At 35.8% G+C, this 12,133-nt stretch overlaps 1 protein-coding gene across 1 annotated transcript in view; it reads right to left on the bottom strand.

Moving 5' to 3' along the window:
• LOC123246435 (CD2 associated protein) overlaps window positions 1-12,133 on the bottom strand; it is a 160,069-nt gene that overhangs the window by 131,736 nt on the left and 16,200 nt on the right. The window contains exon 2 of the mRNA XM_044675335.1: window positions 7,117-7,277. Coding sequence (XP_044531270.1) covers window positions 7,117-7,277 — 161 coding nt within the window. The remainder of the gene's footprint in view (window positions 1-7,116; window positions 7,278-12,133) is intronic.

Genomic DNA, 12,133 nt, shown 5'->3' with positions numbered 1-12,133 from the left:
ATCTGTTTAAAAAATTTTTACTATAAAACTAAGAATCTAGTCACTAATTCATCTACTCAATTTAATTGTAATTTTAAAGGAAGGCAGGTACTTTACTAAAGAAATCAGGACTACAGATATTCTATTGCCACTTTTAATAAAATGTTTCTACAACTTTTAAAACAATGTTAAAAATTGAAACAAAAACAGAGCAATGATCCTTCAAGATAATTACTAACTTTGCCCATGAGTCACATTTTTCTGAGAATGGACTTAGGATATAAATCATTCTCACTTAAAACTTACTATATCCGAAATAATATCTTCTTATAATCTTAAAAAAGAATAAAATGATTACTTGACATTATGACAGTGAAGCAAGAAAAATATTTCATTTTAAACATAAATATGGGAGGAACCACAATTACTTTTCAACACCTCATACATTTTTTGGAATTTGCTTTTAAGGTACTGAATTTGGCACATTTGCTTTTAAGGTACTGAAGCAAAAGTGCCATTAAATAAAATAGATCATGTTTTAACTTAACAGCCTTACATTTTTAACAACGCTTGCAAAGATAACTGCTTCCCTGTTAAGATTCTGCTTTTCACTTCTAAGTCCAACAAATATTTTCTATTTACCTTCTTTCTAGGTATCTATCTTTTTGTTGCCTTTAAGTTAATCAATTAAAAAAAACAACTGTGGGCTTCTATAAGTTCTCCCCCCATACATGCCTTAAGCATCTGAATAAAACTCTTCCCTCCTTCTCCTCTCTCCTACCATTTCAACTATTCCAGTTTTCAGTATACAAAAACTAGCCCAAATTTCTCTGACTGCATATATCACCTATTTGCACAGAAAGCAATGAAAGGAGCAATCTGCATCTCAAAATGTCTCCATAACATTACAGAATATCTGGAGATCATCTATATCCAACAAGAATTCCAACAAGTGGTGACCGTCAAGGCTTTGTCTCTAGTATGCACTTTAACCCTTCATCTTTTGGACAGCTCTGGTGTGACCCTGGGTAAGTCATTTAACCTTGTTAGCCTCAGTGTGTAAAACGATTTGGAGTAGGAAATAGCAAACCATTCCAATGCCTTTGCCAAGAAAATCCCAAATAGGGTTACAAAGAGTCAGACACAAGTAAAAAAAATGAACAATAACAAAATTGTTGGGGAGCTTTTTCTTAGGAATTTCTTCCACCAAAGCAGATCAATACCTTTAAAGTCTTGGAAAGTTGCCTGGGGAACTGACAAGTAAAGGGACGTGGCTAGCCTTGGCTAAATAGGTCAAACATATATGTCAAATGAGGCTTAAATTTAGATATTCATAACTCTTATGGTCAATTCTTTATCCACTATATCATGATGCTACTCAGCTGGTTAATATCCTTTTTAGATTTAAAAGTGTGGTAGAATATAGAGTAGCCACAAATCCCTCTGCAATTTCTCATTAAAGAAGAGGGGAGAAAGGGTGAGGGTAAGGATGGGGTGGAACAGGTTCAGACATCAAAGACTGCCAGAATTCTGCAGAGACCTTAATGGATGAAAATCAGAACAAGTAGATTTGACAATTATTAAAGCTTGCCTACTTGTATAGGTAAAGCAGTTCCACAGACAGAGCAATCATATAGGCTGAGCTGTTCTGGAGCTACAATAGAAATCAGAAACCAATTCTAGAGCTAGAGGAGTATAAGAAACCTACAACAACTGAAGAAATGGCCAGGGTAGAAGAGTGTATCCCAGTCCATACGTGGCAAATGTAAAGGGGTAAAATTATGATTGGACTGAATATTTAAGAGTTTGGTCGCCAGGAATTAATTATTTAATTCCAAATGAATTTTATGGTAGTTTATTTACAAACAGAAAGAGTGAAAGCAAGGAAAATTGAGAGAGAGAGAGAGATAATTACTCTGGTCTGGTCCGAACTAGGCAGGGCTTCAGAGGCCCAAGCAAGGGGGGCACAGAGGTTAATTAAACAAAGCTTCTAGTCATGAGTCTCCTCCAAGACAAGGGGTCTTTCCAGAGGCTAGTGCCTCCAAAAAAGCCAAGGAAAGGGAGTCAGCCTTTTTCACTCACCCACGTGGCAGTCCAAAGGGAAGCAGTCTGAGGGTCTCAAGCCTGACCTCCTCCAAGGCCAGGTTCAAAGGGGAAAAAAACCTAACTCATAGGAAGTTACCATCATATTTAAAGACAGTTCTTGGGACTTCCAGGTTAAGATGGCTACAGAGTAGAAGCAAGGTGTTTACACTCCTAACCGACCCATATAGCATACCTCCAAAGGACAAAAAAAACAAATCCAGATGAAAGAAGGGACCCAACAATAGGGAACAGCATCAAAGGTACGTGGAACCTTGGCATTTCCACACTACAAGGGGGAGAAATAGCTCCCATCAAAACACAAGCTGATCAACCCTCCTCCACCCCACCCCACAGTACCAGAGTCAGAGGCTGAGCACCAGAGTTAGAGCAAGAGGGGTCACAAAATCTAGCTTCTTGGCAGTTAACTGGGACCACCAGGACCTTGCCCCTGAGAGCAGCAATACCTGAGATGCCAGGAGGCTAGAGAATGTAGACCCTGGGCAGGGGAGTGGAGCTGAGAGAGGCAGCGGACAGTAGAAGCAGCTCAGCACAGCTGACTAGCACTGAGGGCTTGATCCTGAAAACAGCTAGATTAGAGACACCAGGAGGCTGGGGAGCTCAGACCTTGGACGCAGGAATGAAGTTGAGAGGGACGGAGGACAGCAGAGGCCTAGCAGACAGTGGAAGCCAGGAGACTTGTAAAGTAGCCTCAGGCAAAAAGTGCTCCTTAGCTCTATACAAAGAGAGTCTGCCTGCCTTACTCAGACTTCTGGCTGAGAAAGCATATTGATGACAAGAAAGACACAAGAAATAACCACCAAAAAGATCAAGAAAAAAGCTCTAACACTAGATAACTTTTGCACAGAAAAAAACCCAGAAAGCAGGAGGACAAGCAATTAAAGATATCCAAACCTTCCCCAAAAAATGAAAATTGGTCACAAGCTCTTGAAGGGTTCAAATCTGAGATCATGAGAAAGATGGAAGAGATCTGGCAAGAAAAGTGGGAAATAGTTCAAAAAGAAAATAAGTTTAAAAACAGTTCTTTGGTTATATAATAATTCATGATTCCACCTCCTCTCCCCCTCCCAAATCTGACAAGCAGTTCCACTGGCTTTTACCTATAGGTTCAAAACCTATTTCTGTGTTATTCGTATCTGCAGCAGCACGATTCTTTAACATCAAAACCCCAATCATATCCCTATCACATTACATGATTGATCACATATTTCTCTAATGCATTTCTGTTTCCACAGTTCTTTTTCTCTGGATGTGCACAGTATTCTTTCTCGCAAGCTCTTCTGAATTGTCCTAGATCATTACATTGCTTCTAGTAGAGAAGTCCATTACATTCAATTATGCCAGTGTATCAGTCTCTGTGTATATGGTTCTCTTCGTTCTGCTGCTTTTCACTCTGCATCAGTTCCTGAAAGTCATTCCAGTTCACATGGAATTACTCCACTTTATTATTCCTTTGAGCACAATACTATTCCATCACCAACAAATACCACAGTTTGTTCATCCATTCCCCAATCAATGGACACCCCCTCATTTTCCAATTTTTTGCTACCACAAAGAGCATGGCTATAAATATTTTTGCACAAGTTTTATTCCTTATTATCTCTTGGGGGTATACAAACCCAGCAGTGGTATGGCTGAGTCAAAGGGTAGACATTCTTTTAAAGCCCTTTGCACATAGTTGCAAATTGTCCTCCAGAATGGTAGAATGATCATATAGAAGAAGTTCTTGGGCAGGTAGAGATTGAGTTTGATGACCTATGGGTAACTTGAAACTGAGATTTTATGATTCTTATTCCACACTGTCCCTGGAACCTTTTCTGATCAAGTCCACAGTAAACTTTTCCTTCTCTAACGTCCTTTAACGCATACTACTTCAATAAGTACACTCGTTTTGTATATATTCATATATAGCAGTATACTTTTACTGATACATATCAGATCAAAGCTATATAAAAAGATTTCAACATAAAAATATAAGCCCAAATCTAGTTAAAATGAAATGGAGGTTTTATTTTTGTGTTCTCAACTACCGAGTTCCTAGAAGGCAATGGATCTTATCCATGTTCCTCATAGGCCTATCATGACACAAAGGGTTTAGCAGAAATTCAATAAATTATTTAATGGAATTGATTTGTCACTACTAAAACTTTGGTTTTCTTTTGCCCCTTGAACTACTGAACAACTTCAAAAGCACAATGCCCCTAGCAACAAGCTCAGAAATTCATTTTCAAGTAAGGATACAGTATCATCAAATGAATATGACGGTTGACTTCTGTGGCTAAGATACTTAACTATTATTAAAGTAGAAGCAAGATATCTAACACCGTCAACAAAATATAATTATATAGTTACCCAAATCTTTTTTTAACGTAAAGCATATTTCCATGTTAAAAAGTAATGTATTTCAAAAGGATACTAAAGACATATTGATACAGAATATAAATCTATATCTTAAAATACTGAATCTCTGAATGAAAAGCCTTTCTCTATTCTACCTCCTGGAAAGAAGGAAACAAATATTTGTTAAGTACTTATTATATGTCTGACACTGTGCTTGAGTACTTTACAATTATTTTCATTAGATAGTCCCCAACAAGCCTGTGAGGTAGGTGATATCTCCATTTTACAGTTGAGGAAACTTAAACAGATGGAATTTAAGTGACTACTAGCCCAGGGTAATACAGCTAGTAAAATGTCTGATAACAGATTTTAAATCATGCCCTTCCCAACTCTGGACCTAGAGTTTTATCTACTGTGCCAAGTAGCTGCCTCTATATATATGTTAATATTAGCATACCTCAATAGTGATAATAGTACTATAAGCATTTTGTCGAAAGAAAAGTTATAATTTATCTCCTTAAAGCATTTAAATAGTAATTTTGGTATATAATATCCCTCTGTGATCATATAAATGCTCTTATGCAGTTACAGACATATACAAAGGCAACATGGCAGAGTAGATCTGTCACATCTATTAGTTTTGTGGCTCTGGGCAAATCATTTCATCCCTTAGTGATCCAGAAAATTCTCACAACTTTGAATTAAAGAGATGCTAATTTACATTGGAAGAGAAATTTGGGTCACTGGAAAGCTCCTTATAAGGGTAAATTATCAGTTCATTTTTTTTAAAGCACAAATATTTCCTGTACATCTACTATATAAGTGATGTTATGTAAGGTTTTTATTTTGGGATACAGCTAAATATTTAAAACTGCTCTTGCTCAGTAGAATTTTATATACTCTAATAAGAAAAAGACAGCAATAGACAATGTCAAACAACTGACACATGATGACTGAGTGACCCTAAGCAGGTCACAACCTCTTGGTGACTACAGCAACTATCAAATCCTCTAAACCACAGAACAGCTAACATCCTGCACTGGAAGAAGTTCTCCCCTCAGAAGTTTCCTATATCAAACTAAACTAATAACTATAAAAGAAAGGCATTAAGTGTCAAAAGAACCATGCAGACCTTCCTATTCACTGAGCTACTTAGCTACCTCCTAAAAACCCAAAGGCACAGTTTTGAAATTAGAAGTTATCATCATTGTTTAATCATTTTAGTTGTGTCCAACTCTTCACGACTCCATTTCAGGTTTTCTTGGCAAAAATACCAGGGTGGTTTGCCATTTCCTTCTCCAGCTCATTTTACAGATGAGAATATTGACTTGCCTAGGGTCACACAGCTTGTAAGTATCTGAGGTAGATTTAAACTTAGGAAGATGAGTATTCCTCACATCTGTGCCACAGCTGCCCTTTCTTAATTTAGCAGTATAGTAATCCTATCAAAAGTAAAATGAGAAAATCTTCCAAATTTGGAGAAAATATGTGCTGGCCTCTATAGATTTATTTTGCTTTCTAAATGTTTACAAAGTCATCCATTTATTACCGAATTCTAAATAGTGCAGTGTAAAAAACACTAGCTTTAGAGCCAGGAATATCCAAGTTTGAATTTGATCTTAGACATTTGCTAGCTATTATGATTGGGCAAGTCACTTAATCTGTTTGGAATCAATTCCTTCAATTGTAAAATAAGAACTATAATAGCATCTATCTCCAAGAGTTGCTGGGAAGATCAAATGAAGTAATATTTGTAAATGGCTTAGCACAACACCTAGATTCGTGTTGGCAAATCTATGGTATAATGCTCAGAGGGGGCTGCTCCCCTCCCCTTCTCGAGCCTGAGGACATTTCTCACATGAGCCCCTCTGCCCAGTAGCACTTCCTCCCTCCCCTACCTGGGGTAAGGTTCACATGCAGCATGAGGGTTGCAGTTCGGGCACTTGATCTCTAAAAAGTTCACCATCCCTGGCCTAGAACATAGTATGCATTATAATTAATAATAATAGTAATTCTAAAACATTACTGAATTTCATAGCAGGCTCACTGATCTAAACAAGATCTTAAAAATCAAAATGTTTGAATATTGCAGTAGAAAAGAACTATGAAGTACTGTAGCATTTGGGTTAAATAAGATTATTTCAACTAATAACATTTTTTTTTAAACCCTTGTACTTCGGTGTATTTTCTCATAGGTGGAAGATTGGTAAGGGTGGGCAATGGGGGTAAAGTGACTTGCCCAGGGTCACACAGCTGGGAAGTGGCTGAGGCCGGGTTTGAACCTACGACCTCCTGTCTCTAGGCCTGACTCTCACTCCACTGAGCTACCCAGCTGCCCCTGTACTAATAACATTTTTATCATTACTATGAGCAAGAACAGTCCTTGTAGGAATACTGCCTTTAAAAAAATACTGATAAACGTGAAAACTAACCTAATGTAAAAAAAAAAAAATCAGATCAGCTCTCCTATTAAGCAAAAATCATATAACTAGGTACTTTATAACAGATAAACAAAACGTTGTTATTGTCCATCAAAACACAAAAACTCAGCTAAGTAAATAACCATGTCTAAATGATTTGGCCTATTTTTTTTAAAAAAGGTTAACACTACAGAATTTTTTCTACTATGCTTTCTTAACATGAAGCTCCAATTTCCCAAAAGAAATGGAAAAAAAATTAACAAAGACTACTTACCTTAACAAAATTATCAGGAAACATTCCCCTTCTTCCATTTAGTTCTCCTTCCATCCATCCTTCCTCTTCTAGTTTTTTCACATTTCTGATGATCTCCCCAACTCGAATGGTCAATTCATCATCATGTACTGCATCATAGTCATACTCCACAATATAGTCAACTGAAAAAAACAAATCAGTCGTGATTTGTAAAATAATTAAAATGCACCATGTACCAAATGAAGTTACTACTTAATCACTAAGAAAATAAAATTGATTATCTTAATTTAGTCATCATCTCATCTCAAATTAGTAAACCCACCAAAAAGATCCCATTGGGGGAATATGAAGTCTCGAACCTTCTGAAGACATCTATTCTTTTTCTGTTAAGGAAAATGTTTCAATGTTACAAACTTTTATTGTTTTTTAGTTGGCATTTGTGTTTTTTAATGTCCCTGTATACTCTGACATTTTATGAGGTTGTTGGGTTTTTCTATTTAGTTACTGATTTAATTAATTTAGAGTATTTTCCCTTGGTTACATAATTCATGTTCTTTCCCTCTCCTCCTACCTCCCATAGCCAATGAGCAATTCCACTGGGTTTTACATGTATATGAGGTTGTTTTAAATTATTTTAATTTTTCTTTAAGTTACTGTAATAGATCAATACAATTAGCAATTTCGCTCAAACTTTCTTAAGACACTGTTCAATAAAGAATATAAATTACGAAAGGAAGAATTCTATTAAACAGTTGCTGAGTAACCTGAAAAGTAAATCGGATAAAATTAGATTTATCACATACAACAATAAAGTCAAAATGGATATACAAACTGAATATAAAATGCTAACACCATAAAAAATGTAAAGATCTAAATTAGGTGCAAAGAGGAGAAGGAGTTGGCCTTGAAGCCAAGAAGACCTGGATTCAAATCTAGTCTCTGACATACACTAGTTATGTGACCTTGGGTAAATCATTTAACCTCTAAGAACTCTAGAAAATTCTAATAGTTGAAGATAAGATAAGAGTTACTCATCAAGATTCTGATATAAAAGAAATTCAGTCCCTCTACCCAAAATATATATGGAAAAGCCACAAATATTTAAGACCCATAACCATTTCTACAGATAAGTGGTCTGAAGCTAGTGTTTTATTTTCTATTTCTGTTTTATTTTCTATTTCTGTTTTTCTACTTTATTCTAATTCTATAAACAAACAGGTCCCTTATGAAAAAATGTTCCAAAATCACTAAGAGAAAAGTAAATCAAAACAATTTCAAGAGTTCACACCACAGACAGTAATTGAAAAAGAAAACTAAAAATGAACTTGGTCACACTGGAAGGAAGATTTATTAGAAATGTGCACCTTAATACATGGTAAACTTGTGAATTGGTTTAGCCCTTCTGGAAAGCAATTTGGCAATATTTTTTTTAAAGCAACAACATAACACTTTGCCCTTTATAAAATATCGTAGATGGAGTATCAGATAAATTCAGGAGACTCAAGTTCAAATGCTACTTCACTTTTTTTCTTCACACATTTATTACACTTGTGGACCTTGGGCAAGTTGATTACTTACAGCCCCATTTTGCTTATTTGTAAAATCAGAGATAAAAATAGCACTTGCCTCAGAGTTGCTGCTATATGAGGGTCAAATGAAATAATATACATAAAGCCTATTACAAATCTTAAAGAATTATGTAAATTCTGAGTAAATTGGTTCATGAATATAACATCTCAACACCACATGCCAGAACGAAACAAAATTCAGAAAAGCCTAGGATGACAGATGAACTAAATTGAGTAAAGAATTCAGAACCTGGGACCCCAACACACATGGCCTACTTTCATAGTTGTATATAGAAGTATATACAGAAAAAAAGCGAAAAATAAAATTGGACATTATATGAGTATAATGGCGTGCCTTTTTTTTCCTCTTCTAAAAGAAAAAAAAATTTGTTGCAATTAATAGTATGCAGAAGAGGGAAAGGAAAGGAATATATTTAGCAATAACAGTGGTATAAAAATAAAAGATCTCATTAAATTAGGATTATGTGACGAAAAATGAAATTAAACCCATAAAATGTCAAAAAATTTTATTCATATGCTCTAAGTCTCCATAAGTTCTGTATACAGATTTTTTTTGTCCATTCATTCCCATTCACTTATTCTCTTCTATTTGGAGTTCTTGAGTCATGGTCTTCTGGCAGTCTGGTGAAGTAAATGTTTTTAAATACAGAAAGCAAAATACATAGAATTAGAAAGGAAATTATGTTGAAATAAAAATGCATTTTTTCCTCCAATCCGAGTTCAAGAAAGTTTCATGGAGCCAGGTTATAATGAAGAAAATGAGGAAGAAGGAAAGAAATCTTTGTAGGGAAAAGATGAAGAAAATTGTTTTTAAAAGACAAGTTGAAGGCGAGGAGAGGAATGGGGATTTATTTGCCTCTTTAACTGAAGGGAATATAGAAGAGAGTGGAAGTAGAGAGATGAGAAGAAGGTAAGAGTAAGAGATTGTATTTAAGTCTAGGGTTTACTCTGGCTGGGCCTCTGGAGCCTAAAAGTCAATTAACAAGGGTTTTAGCCACAAGGGCTTCTCCCAATCAAGGGAGCTTCCCAGAGGCCAGTACCTCCTGGAAGGTGAAAGGAGTCACAGCCTTCTTCACTCACCACGTGTAGATCTAAGAGAGAGGTTGAAGAGCAGTCTCACCAAAGTCTCGGGATCCTAAGCCAGCACTCCTCCACGAACCAGAAAAGATCCTCCACCAGAAGACCTCTTTCTCCAAAAGACCTTCTGACTCACTGGACTCTTTTTTTAAAGGGTTCACTTATGCGTCACTTCCTGTGCCTCCCTCCTAGTTGGAGGGTGCAATCACAATAGTCACTTCTCTTAGGACTGCCTAGGGGGCAGTCAGTCGATTTTGATTCGTTACCTTCTCTAGCATATGTGGGTTACAGACCTCCCAAAATTGGAGATGTTTTCACGTTTGGTGATTAAATCTAAAGATGGGCAGTGTAGATTTAATCTAATTATGACATCACCAAGAGAATAAAGAAAAAGAGGGGACGGGGTAGTGCCCTTCATATATTGCTGGCCTCCCTAAAAGTAAAAACTCCTATAGTCTCCAAGAAGAAGGCTTACAAGAGAGAATGGGTGATTTGGCAAAAGACTGAAAACAAAGGGACAATCTCAATTCAGTGGTGGGAAGGGTTCCTACAGAAGAACATTCCTACAGGGAAGAGAGATATTCTGTAATGAGAAATGAGGATCCTGGCTGTAATCTGCAGAATCTAGTGCTCTTAATAATATCCCTACCTTTGAGAGAATATTGTTCCTTTGTAGTCAGCATCTTACCTCAAAAGAAGGGGAATCAGAACCCCTGGGGGGGAAAGGAAATCCAAGAGTGAAAGAGCAAAGACCAATTAAAAAATGACTTAACATTTATTTATATGGACATATTTGGGGTTTTGGTTTTTAAAATTTTCTTTATTGTGTATAATGTTCTCGTGGGTTTGCTCATTTCACTCTGCATCAGTTCCTGGAGATTCCTCCAGTTCATATAGATATTCTCCAGTTCATCATTCCTTACAGCAGCACAGTAGTATTACACCACCATCATCATATACCACAATTTGTTCAGCTATTCCAAAATCAAGGGACATCCCATCATTTTCCAATTTTTTGCCACCACAAAATGCGGTTATGAATATTTTTGTACAAACATTTTTTCATTATGATCTCTTTAGGGTACAAACCCAGTAGTGGTATTTCTGGATCAAAGGACATGCATTCTTTTAAAGCCCTTTGGGCATAGTTCTGAACTGCCTTCCACAATGGTTGGATCAATTCACAACTCCACCAGCAATGCGTATGTTTAAAACACTATGTCCTATTTCTCCCCAAAAGAACCTAAGCTTCTTTGAAAAGGGACTGTTTCATTTCTGTCTCTACATCACCAATTCCTAAAGAGGAAGAATGCTAGAATGAATAAAGAATTGGCCTCAAATGCAGGAAGACTTAGTTTCCAGACTTGCCTCTGACAGACTAGCTTAGATGTAGACAAATCTAACAAACAAGTTAAGAGATAAAACACAAGAATTAAGTTAAGGTCCTAAGAAGAACTTTTTAAAATTTAGAGGTGATAGATTTCTGGTGACCAGAAAGAAGTTTATAAATACTTCTGAGCCATTTATGGCATCTTTACAAAAGCTGACAATATATTTGTGGGAATAAAAACCTCAACCCAAAAAAATGCAGAAAATTGGAAATGCTAATCATACAATGTTGTCTACAATGCAATGAAAACTACATTCAATAAAAGTCTTTGAAGAAAAAATGAAAACTTTATTTGAGACTAAATAATTTAGGCCTAAAGAACTGATGTAATAGAGCAAATCACAGAATAGAAAATTTCATCAAAAAATGACAATAAGAAAATATACCAAAATTTATGGGATGCAGCTAGTCTTTAAGGGAAATGTTAGACCTCAAAATAACTCCCCATGAACAAAAAAGTACAATTCATTCAACTGGTCATATAGATTTTGTTAAAAGGCTAGACCAACAAATCAAAAACTGGCAGCTTCTGACAATTAAAGAAGTATTAGCAAATTTGAAAGAAAAAGTTACCAAAAAAAATTAGCAGCTGGGTCTTAAATTCACAAAATGCTTTTAAAAGAGAAAAGAATTTGTATGTACCAAATATAAAGAATTAACAACAAATGAAGATAAAGGAAACAAATAAATTAATTTGCCCGATTAAATGTCAACAAAACTCTTAACTCTAAAGGAAACTAATGAACAGTCATAAAAGTATAAAATATCCAAATTAACAAAAGAAATAACTGTTTAAATTAAAGAGTTTAAACAAGCTACAAATTAGTCCCTAAGGGGGGTGGGGGGGGGGAGAGAAGGGAACTCCTCCAGAGTCAGATTATTCATAAAGGAATTCTGTCAAACATTCGAATAATGATTTATATTATATGAATTTTTAACCAATAAAACAATAACAAACAAAAAAATGAAAGGGGACCTTTAA

This window comes from Gracilinanus agilis, chromosome 4, assembly GCF_016433145.1.
Source record: "Gracilinanus agilis isolate LMUSP501 chromosome 4, AgileGrace, whole genome shotgun sequence".
Taxonomy (NCBI): domain Eukaryota; kingdom Metazoa; phylum Chordata; class Mammalia; order Didelphimorphia; family Didelphidae; genus Gracilinanus; species Gracilinanus agilis.
The sequence above is the reverse complement of the archived record's forward strand: the minus strand, read 5'-3'. Positions and strand labels throughout refer to the sequence as shown.